Consider the following 18,242-nt stretch of genomic DNA (forward strand, 5'->3'; position numbering starts at 1 on the left):
GTTGCGATCTCTCGTAAGTTTCCCAACATATTCGCGGGCTCACTCTACACCATAGTGTAGAAAGGGATGATGAGGAGACGTGTTAAAGATGGATTAATGCTTCAAACGCCCGGAATGCTTTATATACAAGCGAATCTCCGTACAATATCCCTCTTCCTCGCCCTCCTCTTAGCCTAGGGTATGACATCAGCAACAACATCTCAAAAGTTCGGACCCATGCCTACTACACCGCTAGAGCTCTTCGATCCGGTGTTCTTGAGATGCGCGCTGCTGCCTCTGAAAAGGCTCTGCCAGATGAATGCTTCGCTCAGAAGAAGTTCTATGTCTTTTTCGGTCCATTGCTTGGTAGGCAGTGATTGCAGGAACATCATGATCTCCTGGAAGTCCATTTTGCGGAGTTGATCGGACCACTTGACGAGGAAGGCGGCGCAAACGTATAAATGGAAGGAGGAGAAACCGTCTTCCTCGGCCTGTGGCATATTAGCGAACGGTCAAAGAGGAACAGAAATGCCGGGTAGTGAGACAAAGGTTGGATCTACGCACTAGATATGTATCCCACATCCTAATGGTGTTCTTGACGGATACCTCGCGCATGAGGAGACAGTTCATCCACCTGAAACTGAACTGGATGAACTCGACACCTTCGTTCTGCAAATGCTTTGCTAGCTGGTCGTCTATCCTCGTGGTAAGATCTCGGAGGCTGGCGACTTGTCGTTGAATGCCCGGCTGTTGCGAGATGTAGTTATCCTGGATGCCATCAAGAAGCTTCGTGAGACACCAGAAGGAGTCGGCCTCCACTGCATCCAGCACCTGCTTGGGGAGCTGGCCAGGATCCATGCCAAACTCGATATCTGGATCGGAAATGTAGGCGCCGAGGAAGACCTGCCAAAATGGGGTGACGAGGTCATTGATGCCTTGCACATAGCCAGATGCGGGATGCCGTATTGCCCAAACATACAATATCCGTTCCAGAGATCGTTGTGTCGCCTCGTAGCTATAGAGCTCGAGGTGTGGGTTCGTTCGCGGTACGTCTATGCTGATTTGATGCCATATCGCCTCGTCCAGGCCGCGACCTCGGCCACGGTTCGCGGAAGGGTAAGATGAGACACCAGCCACACCAGCCGCAACAGCGCCCACGCTAATAGCGGTGCCTCGCTCAAATGCTTGCCGGACACCTTCCAAGTACTCTTTTCTTTTCCTCTCCAGTGTGGCAACCCTTCGCTCGCTGCTCGTGGGCAGGTATCCGAGGAGTATTTGCCAGGCCATAGCACGGACTTCAGACGGAATACCTGACCATGCCGAATCCCGCAGCTCCGACAGCGATATTGTACTTGTCTGTAGGATGCGCTTGAACTTATTGATTCGCGTTATTCTTGCGGAGTGCTCTTCGATTTCTTTCGCCGAGGCATTGGGAGGTACTGACGGGTGCGAGATTAGATGCAGCGAGTTTGCGGGGTCGCGAAGTATTTCCTGGTACTGGGGCCGTAGTATCTTCCCTTCAGACTTCTTCGCCGTGGGGTAATTAGGTATGCCGCGTTCTTCGGCAATATCGCCACTATCTATTGCGCGCCACGCTGTCGAACCCAGACTGTTCCTCCCAGTCCCCCCAGGGTTTCTTCCCTTTAGTGGTTCTTTCCGCCTCCCTTTCCTGCGCATGCTCGCTATGCTGGGTAGTCCGAACTCATCTTCGTCGTCCTCAAACATAATGTCGCCCTCGTCTTCCTCATCGTCCTGCCAGTCATGGTTCGTATCGCGGAGGAAGTTCGTGTAGGTGCTTCGTGTAGGTGGAGGAGAGGTGGTGCTTCCTGCTCGAGAGGAGGGTACGCTTGGATCGCGACTGTGGTCGGCCGAGGGAGGTGTTCGAGGACGCGAGCTTGTCCCAGAGACGTTCCTTGAGTAATCAGCACAAGCACAAGTATGGCGACGCAGGGCAGATATACAGAGAGTCAAACTTGAGTATGTCGGCGTGTGAATACGAGGCGCCAATGATCTTCTTGTTCTCGTACGGCTTGGAGGTACTGGAGGCGGTCCGCCAGAAGGGCGACGCGGATCTACGCTCGCAACGTTAACATGCATACGGCATGCAGGCTCCACGGATGTTTGACGTACGAAGAACGGTCTATCGACAGCCAAGCACGGCGTTAGCATGCTGCTTGCTATGACAATTGCGCGGCCAGAATTGCTACGAACCGACCTGCACCATTTCCTGCGCCACATCAGCGACCGCAAAGACAGACGGGTTGGACCACGAGCGCGCGTACCTGCTGCTGCTTCTTGGAGGCCATTGTGGACAAAGACCTGGCAAACCGCGCTGGCTCCACCGCCGCTCTCGTAGTCGACGCAGGCTGGCGCGGGCATCGAGCGGTGGCTTGGGGTGAGACGCCAAGCCCGGTCGCCCGATTCGGGACTAGCGCGCTTTCCTACAGCTGTCTCCTCACTTTGGCGTCAGGCTCTGTATCCACCGCAACCGAACCACCCGCATTCACCTTCACTTTTGCGTCGGCGCCTGCCTCTTTCTCGGCTCGCGGTCGCTTCTCTCTCCTTCTTCTTCTTCTTCCACTGCGCCGTATTTGAGTCGCACCAGCCCCGCCGCTCCTGCGCCAACTGAGCGACCTCATCCGACGCGTCCGACTTGAACGAGAGCACCCTCGTGCTCCTTCTCGTCCTCTCTTTTCTTTTCTCTCGTATCTACTACACTCTAGTTCCTCACCATGGCTGACGTGGACACTTTCGACGACGATATCTTCGACGACCTGTGAGTGCCCTCCGCTCAGACGACTGCGGTCGCCGCGCCACCTGCCTCGGTGTCGACCTTTTGCTGACAGAGCCTTAAGCTACGACGAGGAACCCGCTTCTAAGCCCGCGCCCGCAGCCCCGGCTGTCAAAGAGCCGGAGGTGAAGGCGGAGCCGGTCGCCGAGCCTCGCCCCGATGCGATCGCCAATACTGCGGATACTGCTCCCCTGGTGAAGCGCGAGGACGATGGCGATGCCAATATGAATGGCTCTGCATGGAACGGCGCCGGTCATCAGTCGCATGGTAATACGCCTGGGGGCGATGACAACTACGGTCCGATCAACGTCAAAGAAGATGGGTAAGTCCAAATGCTCGGTGGCTGTCACTGCCGCCCACAACTGCAAACTGTTTTTTTTGTCGTTTTGCTTTTTGATTCTGCGCGTTGGATTGTGGATGATAGTGGTGCTGGTCGGTACTGCGTTCTGGTCGGAGATGGAGGAGTTTGGAGTAGTGGAATGAGGGCGGCGGACGCGCTCTCTTGGGCCGTGCTGGACAGCACATGGACACGAAACTCCGGAGAACCGTACAAGACCCAGGATGGACGACATCATGCATTGCACCATACGAAGACAGCGTCACGACAGAAACCGCAGCGCTGTCGGAAGCTGCCGCAGTCGTGCATCGCTAGTACGACGTCTCGAGGCTGCAAAAAAAGATGCGAATTTGGCTGGTGTACGGTCAAGATGCAAGGACACGGCTCGCTACATGTTACCGTGGCAGCAGCACTTCAGGAGTCGATTGACACATTCGAGAACCCGGGCACATTTGGGAATGTGACAGAAAGACCCAAAGTACATATCAGCCAGCGATGCGTTCCCAAGCGTGGATAAAGCTAGACAGGGTAGCCCGACGACTCTACTATATCAGATCGCCGAACAGCAGCCTGTCGCGAAGGATTAGCGCGGCTTGCCGTCAGATGTGGCAGCGCCTTGTGTCGATACATACCTAGGTACTTGTTAGCGCGTACCAGCATGGAGGCTGAGGGTAGTCTATCGAGCTTCGGACGGTCAGTCCACTCCATAGCAAAACACAGACGCTTCAACCGAACCATTTCTGTGCCTTTGCAGGGCTGCTTGTCCCTGGCTGCTGGAATGGCCATGAAGTTGGTCTCCCGTACGAGCCGCTGGCCTGGTTCTGGGACATGCCACTTGCGCGGCGAGCCGACAGATTTGGATGCGGCATGTGTAGCCGCGTTCTTCCCGACATCTCATTCGCTTACCGCCCTTCGCGGCTGCGGACGTCGACAAACACAAAAAAGAAGGCAAGACGTTGAGGACCACGATGGAACATTGCTCTATCCCCGCTCTGAGCTTCGTTCGCAAAGGCTTCGTACGCTCCCATGATTCGGAACGTCTCCCACGTCCGAGGTCAAGCATCAGACCATGGAGCCGCGAGCCCCCGCCAGACCAATGTCTAAGTCAAGCCAATCTCTCTCAGGACGACATCTGCTCTGCCGATTCCCGATTCGCGATCTTCGAATATCCATAGAGTCGGATGTGCACTCGCGCCGGGCCGCTGCATGCACGCCCTGGAACGCTACTTCGCCACGCGCCGATTTGACAATAACACCGGGGCGGAATCACCTCTTCCAACGGTCTATGGAATCGAGGAAACCACGAACGGAACGAAGAATCAAATCGTATCCTCGGAGTGCCGCTGTATGCCCACGCCACCCACATATGCGCACCAGACATGCATACCAGACGCTCTCGACAACCAATGTTTGATGTTTTGGTGTCTGATCACCTTTGTGACCGTCTCTTTACTGACTATGTGATTTAGAAAGATGTTCATCGGTGGTTTGAACTGGGAGACTACCGAAGGTGAGTTACCTAGAGCGCATCAAACGGGGGCGCCGATGGAATGAAAAATCCCATGCTAATGCAAATATTCAGAATCCCTCAAGAACTACTTCTCGCAATTCGGAGAAGTCAGCGAGTGCACCGTCATGCGCGACAGTGCGACTGGCCGCTCTCGCGGTTTCGGCTTCCTCACGTTCAGGGATCCCAAGTGCGTAAACATCGTCATGGTAAAGGAGCACTACCTAGACGGAAAGATCGTACGTATGCACCCTAGCCTCTAACGATGATTCTAACGATCCTAGATCGACCCGAAGCGAGCCATCCCTCGTGAGGAGCAAGAGCGGACGAGCAAGATCTTCGTAGGCGGGGTCAGCCAAGAGGCTTCCGAGGAGGACTTCAAGAACTTCTTCAAGCAGTTTGGCCGAGTCGTGGACGCCACGTTGATGATGGACAAGGACACTGGCAGACCCCGTGGATTCGGATTCGTCACGTTCGATGGCGACGCCGCTGTCGACGCTTGTCTGTCAGGTCCGCTGCAGATCCTTGGCAAGCCCATCGAGGTCAAGCGGGCTCAGCCGCGCGGTAACATGCGAGACGATGATGATGGGCGGAAGTTCGGTCGTGGCGGTGGTAGGTACGGAAGCCGCGACAGCGGCGATCGCAACGCCGGCTTCTCCGCGGATTCCAATCAAACCCAAAACCAGAACCAAGGCGGGGCCACCGGCCAGATGACCCCGGCGATGATGGCTCAGTACTGGCAACGCATGCAGCAGTACTTCCGTCAGATGCAGCAAAACCTTGCGGCTTCAGCCGGCGGCATGCCAAACCCAATGGGTGGTATGCCCGGAGGCATGAATCCTGCGATGATGGGCATGATGGGAGGCATGAGCCCAGGCTCTGGCAGCCCGAACCCAGCTGTGATGGGCGGCCCGATGAACCCTGCTATGATGCAACAGATGCAACAACTGCAGCAAATGCAGATGAATCAGGGCGGTGGTTACGGAGGAGGCAACCAGGCCATGATGGGAGGAGGACCCCGACCCGGCTACACCGCGATTGAGCAGCAGATATTCGAGCAGCAGAAGTACGAGCAACAGCAGGCCCGTCGTATGCAACAGCAGGCCGGCTACGGTGGACAAGGTGGACCTACGAGCTGGGAGGGCATGTACGACGACATCCCGCAGCCATCGAATCCGGTCCAACCTGGCTTTCCTGGCGGTGGAGCTGGCCATCATATGCCTAGGGGCGGCCACTTCAAGCCTGCAATCAAGAGGGAAATCAAGCCGGGCAATGCTCCTGCAAATGCTCCAACCGGACCGAAGAACGCGGGCAAGCCGGGTGCCAACTATCGCGGCGGCGGCCGAAACGCCAACTACCGTCATAACCCGTATGGTGGTGGCCGCAACGCTTGAGTGGCCGCACCAGAGGGGCCGGAGTAGCTCGAGCGCACCTCGACTGTCAGGTACCTTAGGTTGGACTAGCCAGCTGTTCAGCTGGCTTTACGCCTAAGCTCCACTATGGCCTCCGGACGGGACTTTTTCGATTACTATGAAGTTCGAATCTTCTTTCTCACGGCGGCGGTTATCGGCTTTTGGAATCTTTGGTTGGGCGGGCAATGGTGCTTTCATGGTTGACCTTTTCTCCCTATCTTGCCTCTTTTGGGGTATCTATAGCCTTCTATCTCTGCCTATGCTTGTCGGCGTTTTGGGGCCATCTTCTACGGAAGTATTTGCGAGAATTTGGGACAGGGAGCGGTTATCTCAATTTGAGGCAGCAGTTGGGTTCTCTCCACTGAGGGTATAAAGAGTCTCTCGTGTATAATAGCGATAATGCACATCTCCCGCTAGGGATAGATATTTGCCTGAACTTGTTTTGTGTTCGTGTGTGGTTGTGATCACTTGACAGAATAGATACGACGGGTCAGGGACCGACGTAGGCGGTTGTACGCGACTACTTGGGCGTTGATGACAAACAACTATGAAGAAGTGCGCAGGTCGGGCTAGCAGTTCAAAAAGACGTGTCCTTGATATTTTCACGATTTAGAGGGCAATGATCAGCGGGCATTCTGAGCTGCGGGTTAGGATCTGCAAGGCGAGGTGAGGAGATGGGCTGAGTCAGCTTCATCCATTCCTACGACAGAACAAGTGAGAGCATATGAGCTTAGCGAGCATTCGTCTAAAATCTTCTACATTCTGTTGGTGCTTGTGAATAAAGACGTGTGAATGGCTTCAACAAAGAAACAATAGCCGGCTTAGCGTCGCACGTGCTTTGGGCTGTTCCAAGGTTCCGGGGTTTCCAGGTTCAAGTGGTCCGTGCGGCTGACAAAGGCTTGGCGCTCGGCCTGCTACTTCAATTGTTCCCGCTTGCCCTTCTCCATCGCTCAACCTCACTCTCGACACACACGCCACCACCACAACCACACCACCAACATGACGTCCTCCGTCTTCTACAAGTTCAAGAACTCTAGGGAGCCCGAGCGCATCACCTTCGAGGGCACCGGCATCTCTGTCTTCGAGCTGAAGCACGACATCATCAAAGCATCAGGCCTCGGCGATGGCTCAGACTTCGACCTCCACCTCTACCCCGAAGACCAACCCACAGCTGAATATGACGACGACACTACCATCATCTCACGATCAAGTACCGTCATCGCGGTCCGCAGGCCGGCCGCACGCGGTCATGGCAGAGCCGCTCGCTACGTTTCCGGTCGTGCTCCCGTGAGAGCAATCAAGAAGGCCGATGCCAAGCCCACTATCACCCCAACCCCCGGCGCCGCCCTCACAGAGCAGGACGCCGAAGCTGCTTTCCTCGCAGAGTCCGCACAAGTCTGGGATGCGCAGAAAGAGACGCTAGCGCATGCGAAGCCCGTATTCCACAAGAAGAAGCCGGTCAACGTCCCGACACACGACCCGCCACCGGGCTATGTCTGCTACCGATGCCAGAAGAAGGGCCACTGGATTCAAGCATGCCCGACCAACGACGACCCCGATTTCAAACCCCAGCCCCGCGCCAAGCGCACCACCGGCATTCCCCGATCCTTCCTCAAGACCGTCGAGAAACCTGTGGATGAGGAGGACGCGCGCGGCGTTATGTTGAACGCGGATGGAGAATACGTGCAGGTCATGACGGACACAAGGACTTGGGAGAAGTTCCAGGAGAAGGCAAATGCATCCAAGGCACAGGCTGCGAATGTTGATGCAGCGCACAAAGAGGTGCGTGAGAGGGGTCTTGAGTGCCCGATCGACAAGCGCATGTTCGTGGATCCGGTGAAAACGCCTTGCTGCGGTAAGACGTACTGCCATGACTGCATCGAGAATGCGCTGGCGGATGGAGATTTGGTTTGTCCGAACTGTTCAAAGGAGGGCGTTCTGATTGATGATCTTGCTACCGATGAGGACATGGTGCAGCAGATCAAGGTCTACGAGGCCGAGAAGGCAAAGGAGAAATTGGACAAGGAACAGCAGGCGAAGGAGGAGGCCCAGGCGGCCGCAAAATCCCCCACACCCCCTAACAATAAAGATGACATTTCCGTGCGCCCTACTGGTTCTACATCGCCTAAGCCGAGTAACAGTAGTGTTTCTCAATCAACTTCCAATGTCAAATCCCCTCTGACTGTTGCAGCAAACCCCACATCGTCGTCTACTCCAGGTGCCGGTGCTGGCGGTAACGGCTCCGATACTGACACTTCAACGACGTCGAAAAAGCGAAAGGACCCTCCGACTGAGATCAAGCCTCCTACCGCCCCGAAGGCGATGCGCCAACAAAAGGAACAGCAGTCGCGTCAAGCCCAAGACCAGCAGGTAGCAGGTACACAAGGCTGGATCCAGGACATGGAAGTCCTAAGGAACATGCCGAACATGCCACCGAATATCCCGAACATGCCAATAATGCCCAATGGCAATATGCCGATGAGCATGAGCATGAGCATGCCGATGAACCCGATGATGATGAACGCTCCGAACATGAATCCACAAAACATGGGCGGCTACCCGCAGGGCTACAACCAGGGATACCCGAACACCGGCTGGAATCAGGGTTACGGCAACGCCCCGAACAACTTCAACAACATGGCCTATCCTCCAAACAACTACCAAAACATGCCGAACCAGAACATGCCGATGCACAACGCCAATATGAACAGCTACAACAACCAAGGCTACGGTATGAACGGCAGCGGCTGGACCCAAGGCTACGGCAACACCTCGAACCAAAACTTCACGGAGCAGGACGCCTACGAGCGGAAACCGGTGAATCCGCATCGACAGAATAGGCATCGGAAACAGCGCGCGCCGGATTTCCACTACGTTTAGGCGCTGCGGTGGCGGTCTTCTCGATTCATCTCGTCTTTGGCTTTGGCCTTTCTTCGCGGCATGGTACTGGTATGGGGCGTTTTCGGATGGCTGGCCGATGGGAAGGCTGGCTGTGGATAGCTTCATGTGTGCTTTCACACATCTTTCGCATGTGCATAGCGAGTAGTGAAATGGAAATCCTTACTCATTCAAGACTCTATTGGTGGTCTGGGTGCTTCGATCATGCGGTCCGTTGTGATAACCCTACGAACTACTATGCCAAAATCCATTGCTTCTTTAGTTGACGCAAGGACACCAACACTACTACTACTATAAAGAAGCGTCAATCGTCGGTTCGTGCGCACCTATCTTCTGTGGTTCAGCGTAAAATTTCTTTTCGCGAATGACACGGTCGCATTGCCTACCTTTCCTTCCACCCCACCTATCCTGCGCACGTACGTGCCAGCCATCACGGGCACGAAGGTGATGAGGCACACACAGCAGAAAAAGTGCGCAATATTACTGTGAAACGAGGGTATGCCAATGCAAAGGTATACCGCTGCTCTAGTGAGGTGTGCCTAGGCCGGGCTGTGATAAGAGCTGTGTGAGTGGCGAAGCTATGGGAAGAAGGAAGTGCGAGAGCGGTAGATGTGAGGGTTGGTTTAAGTTCGTTAGGGAGGTCATCTTTGTGGTTAGTTTGAGTAGAAGAGGGAGAAACATTAGCGATTAGTAGAATGCGGTAGGGTCTTGAAGGAGGGAAGGAGAGAGCCTAGAGTAGTGCGTATTCACTTCTCTGGGGCTCTGACACGTTTCATCGTTCCAGGAATAGACGTTAACTTAGTATCTGCGCATGCTCAAAATTCCAACTTGTTGTACATGCTGCGTAAGCCCTTACTCGGGGCTCCGTTAAATCACTCGTAAAAGACCCCAACAGTTCCACATAATGATACCATGTTACATTAACTCACTCCTTAGAAGGTCCTTCCTTACTGATAAGCCCTCTCCAGCACGCCTTTCAAATCCGCACTCGGATCCTCGTTCTCCACAATCCCCAACACACTGCTCGGCTTCTTATACCCAAGCAGGCTCACCATCTTCTCACTCATACCCAGTACCTTACTCCGCGGGACAGCGAGGAACTGGTTCTCCTCCGTGCGTAGCGTACCCCGGATGAAGAACAACCCATGTACCTTACGCACTTCGCCAGGGATAGAGTTATGTCCGCCGCCATGATAGCACGAGGCCAGGAAAACGAGCGCTTCGCCGGGCTCCATCTCTTCCTCCAACCATCAGCTTGCGTATATGGGAGGGATAGAACGGAATGAAAAGGGCCCACTGACCAGCGAAACACACCTCCTCCACCCTCGGCCTCCTCTCGTCATCCCACCTATGACTCCCCGGAATAAACATCGTCGCCCCATTCTCCCTACACGTCCTCGTCTCCGCAATCAACACGCCAAACTGGCTCGCCTTGCTCAGCTCAAACTTCCCTCCATGTCGTATCCCATGCACGTTATCGTCCCTGTGCAGCTTCTGCCGCGGCGCCCCGTACCCGATATGCAGCGTGATGCTGAGGCTCAGAAGCGGATCGATACTATGGTGCTCGATCGCGTCCTCGCGGATGATGCTGAACTCTTCCGTCAGGATGTTGCTGCACAGGGATTCAAGGACTGGCGCTTCGCAAAGTGCGGCTACGGTGGGGGACTTCCCGACGAGCCCGGGGACGGCGAGGGTCTCTTTGGGGATGATGTGTAGGGCGCTGTGTTCGGTGGAGCGGGTGCGCTGCCGGTGGGATTCGACGTCTGCGTCGATGGCGGCGAGTTCGGAGGCGGTGGCGAAGTCAGTTAGGATGATGCCGCCATCGCGCTCGATGATGTGGAGGATGTCGTCGATGGGGGCGGTGGCGGGGAGTTTGGCGATGGAGGTTTTGGGTTTGTGGGAGGCGGGGATGGGGAGGGGGACGGATATGGCCATGCTTGCTGCCGTTTGATGGAGGGATAGTGGTTAGGCTTGATCTTCAGGGGACCGTGGGTTTGGAGATGAGCAACTTCCATAGGACCTAGTTAAGAGATATATACTTGAGTCAGCTTGCACCTCTTATCGGTCAGAGCAAAAAGCGAGGAAAGTGGCCTGAAGCTTACGAGGACACCATTGATAGTCTTTGAGGCAGACCAGTCGGAACCACCATCGTCCCAACTCCGCATCTTTCTGAGCATTCCTAAACGATATCAGTGCCACCTTGGAAGGTCTATACGAAGAGCGCACATGTTGCTCGCTGGTGGTGAGCGAGCATGATTATTTCCAAATGTCATCCATTTTGACCAATCAGGGGTACAGAGTCTATGGACTCGATTGCCTGGTTGGGTAAGTGGAGATATTCGGACTAAACGAGGGCCTGGACCAACGATGGGCTTACCATATGCAGTAAGTTCGGGATGCCCCAAGGAGCAGTTTGATACGAATTGATAACGGCATCGTGAAGTGGCATCGAGTTGGAGCTGGCCTTCAGAAAGGCTTCAAGTTGATAAGCTTGACCACATCGTGTAACGAAAGCCCTTCAACATCGACGGCCACCTTCTCCTCTAAGAACTCCAACGTCTTGCCACCATTTCAGCTTCTTTGGTAAAACCAATAATGGCGGAAACCATTGCTCCTACTCCAGCGCCCACACCAAATCTCAAGGCCCAGCCCATCATCCAGGAGAAACTCCGACCATGGAGCACAGCCCCACAGGAATTATTCGACCCATCAAAGCACCTCAGCTATGTCTCCGAGCCCAAGTCACTGTCATTGAATGACCTCGGGTTGTCTGAGCATAGTGGCGAACACGTCGCCATCTCTCCGATGGGCTGCTCAGAACCGTTCCCTCTCTTCAGCAACAATGCTATCACCATAATGCGCAGTGAGATCTTCACAAACGAAGTATGGGATAACTGCCTGCACAGCACCGAGTTTGCGGGATGTCAGTTGCGTGGTCACTGTCCGAAGTAAGTGCCCCTATATGCGCACCGATGGGCCTTCCGGCTAACGTGTGGAAAGGTATGCTCCGTTCATGTACGAAGCATGGACGAGCCCGAAGACGCTGGAGATAGTGTCCAAGATTGCGGGCGTTGACCTCATCCCGGTGATGGATATCGAAATCGGCAACATAAACATCTCGGTCAAGACCTCAAGCGAGGATCCCAGTTCCGCGGACACGTCGAAGAAAGTCGATGCGGCGCCACCTGTCACGAAGTGGCACTATGACAGCTACCCCTTCGTATGCGTGGTCATGATGAGCGATGCCTCGAAAATGGTTGGCGGAGAAACGGCCATACGAACTGGGACTGGAGAAATCCTCAAGGTGCGCGGGCCGCAGATGGTGAGCCTCTCCTCGATTCCTCTCCTACCAATGTCATGCTCAGGTATTCTCTAGGGCTGCGCCATCGTCCTCCAAGGCCGATGCATCTCCCACCAGGCGCTCGCGGCCGTAGGTGGAACCGAGCGCATCACCATGATTACAGCATTCCGGCCTCGCGATCCTTTTGTGCCAGATGATGCAGATCTCAAGACGATCAGGCCTATAACGAATCATTCCGAGCTGTACTATCAATGGGCCAAATATCGGGTTGAGGTTTTGCGTGAACGTCTGCGAGGGATGCTGGATGCCTTAGAGGAGCAGCATCAGGAGGGGAAGTCAACAGATGCTGGGAGGATCAAAGGCTTTTTGAAGGAGCAGGAGGAATGGCTGCAGAGGACAAATTCTGAGATTGTGCCGTGAGAGGAAGAGGATATGCGGATGGGGATTGGGGATATTAAGCTACTAGTGGGGTAGGTGCCGGTAATGAGGATGTGGGAAATATGTTTGCAGAAAGAGTATAGTGTGAATACCATGAAGCAATGTGATGAACCGATCAGACTGAAGACGCATGAACGCTGAAGGAGCAACTTCTCGTAAACTTACATGTGCTACCAGATCTCCTACGTTTCCTGGCTCATAGGGTTTCCTAAAATGTGTCACCCGAGCATAACTACAAAATAATGTTAGCGTATCATACGTCGAGTGGGGTGCGCAGATTACCGACCTTCCCACCTCCAATCCTTCATCACTCCCAACCAGTGCAGCTTGCCTCTCACGGTGTACTCCGCATAACCACTGCGTGTAAACGGGTCTACCCCTTTCTTGAATGCTGCGGACATAGGGAAGTCGTACGACATGGGTGGTTTTCGCGGCTTGGGCGCATTCCGTCTATACCCTTCGGCTACCTTCCGATCAGTGGTAGACCTCTCGGGTCCGGAGACATTGATCGAGTCTGATTCTGGTGATCCTTCTGGTGCGAAGGAAAGCTCATTCTCCGGAATTTCTGGTGGGGGTCGAAGAGGGAAGGGGCCTGATCGGCGCTCAGCTTCGTATGCGTCTCTTCTCCGCCACACCTCCTCAGTGACTTCAAGGCATCGGTCGACTAACCCTGTAATCATCCGTTTGGACATAGCTTTCCACCGTCTGCGAACAAACTCTCGGTCCTCCACTTCTGCTGCATCGGACCCTGCCACCATAAGAGGGAACATTTGTACAATTGTTGTGCGTGATTCGACGAGAGTTGTGGCGAGGTATACTAAGATCTTTGCGGCCAGCTCTCCAACCGAGGAGAGGTTCGGTAGCTCTGGTACTGCCTCTTGGAGGAGCAGCAGCGTGGACCAGCGGTATGCTTCGGCAGTCTGGATAGCGTCCGACATGCTAGAGGTCGGGCTATCGACCTGCTCCAGATTTATAGGCGACGTCCATCCTTCAGCTTCGCGCCTCAGAGTTATTGCCTGGGATACAATCGCTGGAGAGTTGCGCTTGCTGCCTCGGGCCCGAATCTGCGCAACGAGGTCCGCAACTCGGCCAATGAGGGGAAATAACGTTCCCGCGTAGCCCATAAGAGGGTCAAGCTCAAGCCGTGTGGGCCACAGATATTGCATGTCGTAGAGGGATGGAAGTTCCGGATCTGGTGGACTGCCGCTATCGGAGGTGAGTCGAGCCATGACGTCCATATAAATCCATGTATTTGTAAGAAACTTTAGGCGACTGGGAGGATCCATTGCGTCCGGAGAAGAAACATGACTAGATAAGGCTTGTTGTAGAAGAATCTTGGCGCCTTTTATGTGATAGAGACCGGTTGAGGACCTTTGATAGTCCCAAGTCTCAGCAAAGCCGAGAGCGAGAGTCGCTGCCACCGCTACGTCAATCTGAATCGTGCCAGCGCTCACGTCGGCAGCAAGGGCCCGTGTGCTGCATTGGGCATGAGCCAAGCCTTGATTTCGCATTCGAGGCTTCGTTTTGCTTATGTGGAAGCAAGTCATTGCTGCAAGCGCATGAAACAGTGCTTGAGAGTCTTTGACGAGAGGCCAAATCACCGCGCTCCATGGGTTCTTGCTCGGTTCATCTTGAATGGAGAGGATATAACAGGTCTGCTGATGAAAAAGCCCTGCTATTCCCTCCGGGCTGTCTGCGCCATGATACAGGCCCTGACAGAGTGTGAGAGTGGGTTGTCTTCCTGTTGGGGAAGAAAGCGAGGATTGTCTGAAGCGGTCGACGTTTAGATAAAAGTCTTCCTGAGATGACCCAACTTCGATACTCCCGATGCTCTCTGCCATGTCTTCAATACTCGTGTTCACCGCCGGAGGACCAGTGTCACGGCATGTTAGTTCCACAGGCAGGAGGCTTGAGAAGCTATCCCAAGGCGGGCTGTTATCATAGCTCGGGGCTAAGAAATCAAAATGTACCATATCCGATAGTGGCCAAGCGGATAGGTCTGAAGAAAGGCTGGACTGAAAAGTAGCTTCTTCGCTGCCATCGAGAGGACCCAGCCTGATCCAAGAGAAGTCCTCTGTTGTTGGCGGTTGTTCGATCGGACTCTTAACATGGTTCTGCAGCCGGTGTGCGCGGATAGGCTCATCAATCTCGACAGGTCTCCATTTGATATCTTTTCTGTAGCCTCCACACGTGAGACGGCGACGGGTGCATTGGTTGCAAGAAGGCTTCGTCTCGTCGCATTTGACTCTCCTCGCTTTACATGAAATGCATCCTGCGATAATCAGACTTCTTGCTCTGATTGACTTTGACGGTAGCAAGAGATCAATGCGGGGATAGAAATTGAACGGGCATACCATTGCGACTCTTTGGCGTGGATTTACGCTTCCCACCTTTCTCGCAACGTACCGACTGCTTGATTGAACCCCGTGTTGGGGAAATGGGAGCTGTCTCGATCTGATCGATGCGGGGCCCCAATTGCATAGCGAAATGTGCGATTACCCAGGTAAATGAGAGGAACAGTAGATGGTCAGACTCCAAGGAGTGCCACTGAAGAGTATAGCCACGTGGTAGGCAGGAATGTCATCGGAAAGAGATGGAGACGACATGATGGGGCGATGTAGATGTGCTGTTATCACCGGGCGCCGGTATCAGGTGGATAAGACCTTTGGCGTCGAAGAGAACCCCGCACGTCCCGAAAAGGAAATGTTTAGAGGGGTCACATGACGACGTAACCCTCAAATTGGTAAGGTTCCGGTAATGTAGGAGAGTTGGGAGCAAGAGTAGTGCCCATAGTAGTGCTATGTGACCTTCGCGTGCAATCCAATGCACGCCTTGATGACGAAGTTAGAATGGCGAGGGGCGGTGGAGGATGGACCTCTCAGCCAGTATACGCCTTGCCTACCTGAGTAAGGTAGGATACAATTTGCACGAACCTTACACTATCCTCGGAGGAATATCGTGCGCTCATACCTGAGAGCCAGAGGCTGCAAGACCGGATAGCATTGAGGCAAGCTCCGATGGACTGTTGAGGGCAATATATTCAAGAAGCGAGGTTGTGTATGTGATACCGCCTCCACACCATGCGAATGTGACTGGACGTATCGTTCCGGGCGCTAAGGTAGCCATCAACCGGCCGAGGAGAAAGTCGAGCAATGGATGCCGCAGGGCAACATCTTGCCGGACAACGGCTCCCGTGGATTCGTCTGTCGACGTTGCGAACCGATGGGGCCGGTTCGCTGAGTTGTCGATGAGTGATCAGGTTCATTATCGTGATGGTGGGGTCCAGGAACGTTGAATATTGTTTCAGAGTAAGACGCTGACGGTGCTACCGAAGACGCAGGCTCCAATCATCCACGGAAACAGCCTCGTCCCTTTCTGAGACCAGCAGCCTAGCGACGGGTATCGCCCCGCGGCAATTTATTTTAAGTTCCGAGAGCTGTAGGTCTTCACCACCTGCAGCTCGTTTGCATCGATGCCCATGGCGACAAGAATCTCAAGCTTGGCGTCTGGAAAACGGCTCTATGAGTTGAGGTAGTGCGTGTTACCGGACGGCACTTCGCTGGGAATATGGACAGCGTTCTGTGAAGAATACTGTGCCTCTAGTGGCGTTTGTGGGGTATCTGATTCGTATCGCGGGAGGATTGCATATAATCGTTGCGGAGTGTAACGCGCTCGAGCCGTTTTGAATCCTCCACGGCTCGAGAGCAAGCTAGAAGTAACGAGGATCGAATCGAGCCAGGGGCTGCAGGATCGATAGAGATTCAGGGATGTACCAAAGCGAAAGCAGGACCTATCGAACCTGGGCTTCCTAGCAGAAAGTCGACTGTGCGCGTGGCCGGCTGGCACCTATGCCGGACGCTGTAAGCTTATCATACATATTGCGAAATGAGATGGAGATCCAGGCATTCGCGTATCTGCAAATCGTCTTTCTGCCTTGCTAGGAGTTTGGTGACGAATGAAAGAGCGGGGATTTATGAATTAGCGCCGGGGTCAGATTGCCTTCTCTTGAGCATGGTCGCACGACGCATGCATGGATGCAGCGCGCCACACTCAAAGCAGTAGAATCGTGGTTATCCCCTGTCTGCCTGACCAAAGGCTGGCGACACAGCAGTGAGGAAATAGGGGCGGCTTTTGAGGATCTACATGCTATTAGTTGGACTTGGATTGTCCGCCCTGAGATGCTTACGAATTGGTGAGCATCAGGCGAGGGTTTCGTACCGGGTCAGAACCGGTGCGGCCCGAAGAAACCGGTCGCTGATCCTAGATAGCCGCCCGCTCTACCTAGACGAAAGACATCTCCTGAAATTCGGCTGCTGAAGACGACAACAGCTACCGGTTCCTGGGAAGCTCCTGTTTCAGATGGTTACAAGACTACGTTTGCAGTAAGGTGATGATCAGTAGTGGCTGAGCTGCGAGCCACCATATAATCCATATATAGATATTGAAGATGAAGTTGACCTCCTTCACCGGTTCCCCGTGGAAGAGCAGTCTTAAAAGGGACATTTCTTATCTGCAGATGCCCTCAGTGGGAAGTGAATCTTCTGGATTGGGTCAGGGGAGACAGTCCTGTCTGGCTAGAATCGAAAGTAGGCATTAGGCAACCCTTCAAGTGGAAGGCACATGCGAGACAGTCATCGAGTTGAGATGATATCAGGAGGGGGCGTTTGGGGCTGTACCGGTGGATATGTGGAGGCCACAAGTCGTCAAGAAATATAAGAAGGGGGAGAGAAACCAGAGATTATACTCACATACAGACAGCAACCTCATATCGACAAACTCAACAGTCAATCGTTCTCGAGCCTTTTCCAGCATGCCTTCCAATCAGAGACAAGCCTCAGCGCCCACTGCGGTAGCTCGTGCAGCACATTCGCAAGGAAACGGGAACGGGGGTCCCACCGGCGACCGAGTAGTAAGTCCTTACAACGATTGAACTCCGATGGTACTGATAAGACCAGAATGCGAGCGCCAACGCAAGTACCAAAGCTGGCACCGCAAATGGGCAACAGCAGACGGCGGACGGCTACGGAGAGGCACTGAGCATGTGGCTCAATCAGCCAGTGAGCGAGGATCCTTGGACTACTTTCACCCCGCAAGGGAAGTAGTGGTGAAATATGGTATAAGTGCTCTTGGCCAATGGCGCGGTGTTTCGACGAAGATGTGCGATTTCGGGCTTATATTGGGACGGGCTGAATGTTGTTTGGAAGGTAGATTAGATGAATTGGAAGACCTGGACAGCCTCAATACCGTGCAAGCTGCTTCGTCACCAGAGATGAAGCTTCTGTTCCCCAATTCTTGCGCGATGCATTTCTCTTCATACATGCGCGAGACCCGGCGCCGGTCGTGTCGGCGAGGTAGGAATTTTGCCCTGGTATGATGTTGCGAGGTGGTAGACATGCCGAAGCCTGTTCCTCGGCCCGGATGGGGCGAGTTGAAGTTGTTCGAAGGGGAGACGTCGGGCCTCGTAGAGGCCGATCCCTAAACTTTGGACTGGGCCGCCCCGGCGTGCATCTCTACCAAATCGCTGCTTCATCCATCCTGTACCATCCCGTCCTAATCTACGAGCTTCACATTGACATTCT

At 54.1% G+C, this 18,242-nt stretch overlaps 8 protein-coding genes across 8 annotated transcripts; 5 read left to right on the plus strand and 3 right to left on the minus strand.

The window, feature by feature from the left end:
- Window positions 1–200: 200 nt before the first annotated feature.
- On the minus strand, window positions 201–2,285 carry BU26DRAFT_568904 (RabGAP/TBC; the record flags this gene model as incomplete). The annotated part of the gene is made up of 6 exons (XM_033833828.1): window positions 201–470; window positions 544–1,891; window positions 1,941–2,051; window positions 2,110–2,119; window positions 2,191–2,206; window positions 2,262–2,285. The coding sequence occupies 6 exons, from the start codon at window positions 2,283–2,285 to the stop codon at window positions 201–203; spliced, it is 1,779 nt and encodes a 592-aa protein (XP_033679917.1).
- Window positions 2,286–2,711: 426 nt separating this feature from the next.
- Window positions 2,712–3,096, plus strand: BU26DRAFT_508872 (uncharacterized protein; the record flags this gene model as incomplete). Its single annotated transcript, XM_033827115.1, has 2 exons — window positions 2,712–2,755; window positions 2,835–3,096. The coding sequence occupies 2 exons, from the start codon at window positions 2,712–2,714 to the stop codon at window positions 3,094–3,096; spliced, it is 306 nt and encodes a 101-aa protein (XP_033679918.1).
- BU26DRAFT_89216 (uncharacterized protein) lies at window positions 2,896–4,359 on the plus strand. The gene is made up of 2 exons (XM_033836452.1): window positions 2,896–3,585; window positions 3,640–4,359. Exons 1-2 carry the CDS (start codon window positions 3,103–3,105, stop codon window positions 4,135–4,137), a joined length of 981 nt encoding a protein of 326 aa, XP_033679919.1. The 5' UTR covers window positions 2,896–3,102; the 3' UTR covers window positions 4,138–4,359.
- On the plus strand, window positions 4,360–6,110 carry BU26DRAFT_89193 (RNA-binding domain-containing protein). The gene is made up of 3 exons (XM_033836451.1): window positions 4,360–4,617; window positions 4,690–4,853; window positions 4,899–6,110. The coding sequence occupies exons 1-3, from the start codon at window positions 4,581–4,583 to the stop codon at window positions 6,006–6,008; spliced, it is 1,311 nt and encodes a 436-aa protein (XP_033679920.1). The 5' UTR covers window positions 4,360–4,580; the 3' UTR covers window positions 6,009–6,110.
- Window positions 6,111–6,988: 878 nt separating this feature from the next.
- On the plus strand, window positions 6,989–9,090 carry BU26DRAFT_522636 (DWNN-domain-containing protein). Its single transcript, XM_033829831.1, has one exon. It carries the CDS (start codon window positions 7,026–7,028, stop codon window positions 8,904–8,906), a length of 1,881 nt encoding a protein of 626 aa, XP_033679921.1. The 5' UTR covers window positions 6,989–7,025; the 3' UTR covers window positions 8,907–9,090.
- Window positions 9,091–9,842: 752 nt separating this feature from the next.
- On the minus strand, window positions 9,843–10,859 carry BU26DRAFT_579675 (phytanoyl-CoA dioxygenase; the record flags this gene model as incomplete). Its single annotated transcript, XM_033834459.1, has 2 exons — window positions 9,843–10,161; window positions 10,226–10,859. 2 exons carry the CDS (start codon window positions 10,857–10,859, stop codon window positions 9,872–9,874), a joined length of 924 nt encoding a protein of 307 aa, XP_033679922.1. The 3' UTR covers window positions 9,843–9,871.
- Window positions 10,860–11,467: 608 nt separating this feature from the next.
- On the plus strand, window positions 11,468–12,071 carry BU26DRAFT_89249 (uncharacterized protein). Its single transcript, XM_033836453.1, has one exon. The coding sequence runs from the start codon at window positions 11,520–11,522 to the stop codon at window positions 11,874–11,876; it is 357 nt and encodes a 118-aa protein (XP_033679923.1). The 5' UTR covers window positions 11,468–11,519; the 3' UTR covers window positions 11,877–12,071.
- A 214-nt stretch (window positions 12,072–12,285) lies between these two features.
- Window positions 12,286–15,157, minus strand: BU26DRAFT_553994 (uncharacterized protein; the record flags this gene model as incomplete). The annotated part of the gene is made up of 4 exons (XM_033832245.1): window positions 15,018–15,157; window positions 12,958–14,935; window positions 12,829–12,895; window positions 12,286–12,525 (listed from the first exon to the last, which is right to left on the minus strand). Exons 1-4 carry the CDS (start codon window positions 15,142–15,144, stop codon window positions 12,286–12,288), a joined length of 2,412 nt encoding a protein of 803 aa, XP_033679924.1. The 5' UTR covers window positions 15,145–15,157.
- Window positions 15,158–18,242: the final 3,085 nt, after the last annotated feature.

This window comes from Trematosphaeria pertusa (assembly GCF_010094035.1).
Source record: "Trematosphaeria pertusa strain CBS 122368 unplaced genomic scaffold BU26scaffold_14, whole genome shotgun sequence".
NCBI classification, from domain to species: domain Eukaryota; kingdom Fungi; phylum Ascomycota; class Dothideomycetes; order Pleosporales; family Trematosphaeriaceae; genus Trematosphaeria; species Trematosphaeria pertusa.

Bases quoted from the DNA above. Each gene is read 5' to 3' on its own strand.
- BU26DRAFT_89216 (XM_033836452.1), top strand. From the start codon at position 3,103: ATGCTCGGTGGCTGTCACTGCCGCCCACAACTGCAAACTGTTTTTTTT. The intron at 3,586-3,639 runs GTACATATCAGC...TAGACAGGGTAG, and splicing joins ATGTGACAGAAAGACCCAAA to CCCGACGACTCTACTATATC.
- BU26DRAFT_89193 (XM_033836451.1), top strand. From the start codon at position 4,581: ATGTTCATCGGTGGTTTGAACTGGGAGACTACCGAAG. The intron at 4,618-4,689 runs GTGAGTTACCTA...GCAAATATTCAG, and splicing joins GAACTGGGAGACTACCGAAG to AATCCCTCAAGAACTACTTC. The intron at 4,854-4,898 runs GTACGTATGCAC...TAACGATCCTAG, and splicing joins ACTACCTAGACGGAAAGATC to ATCGACCCGAAGCGAGCCAT.
- BU26DRAFT_522636 (XM_033829831.1), top strand. From the start codon at position 7,026: ATGACGTCCTCCGTCTTCTACAAGTTCAAGAACTCTAGGGAGCCCGAG.
- BU26DRAFT_89249 (XM_033836453.1), top strand. From the start codon at position 11,520: ATGGCGGAAACCATTGCTCCTACTCCAGCGCCCACACCAAATCTCAAG.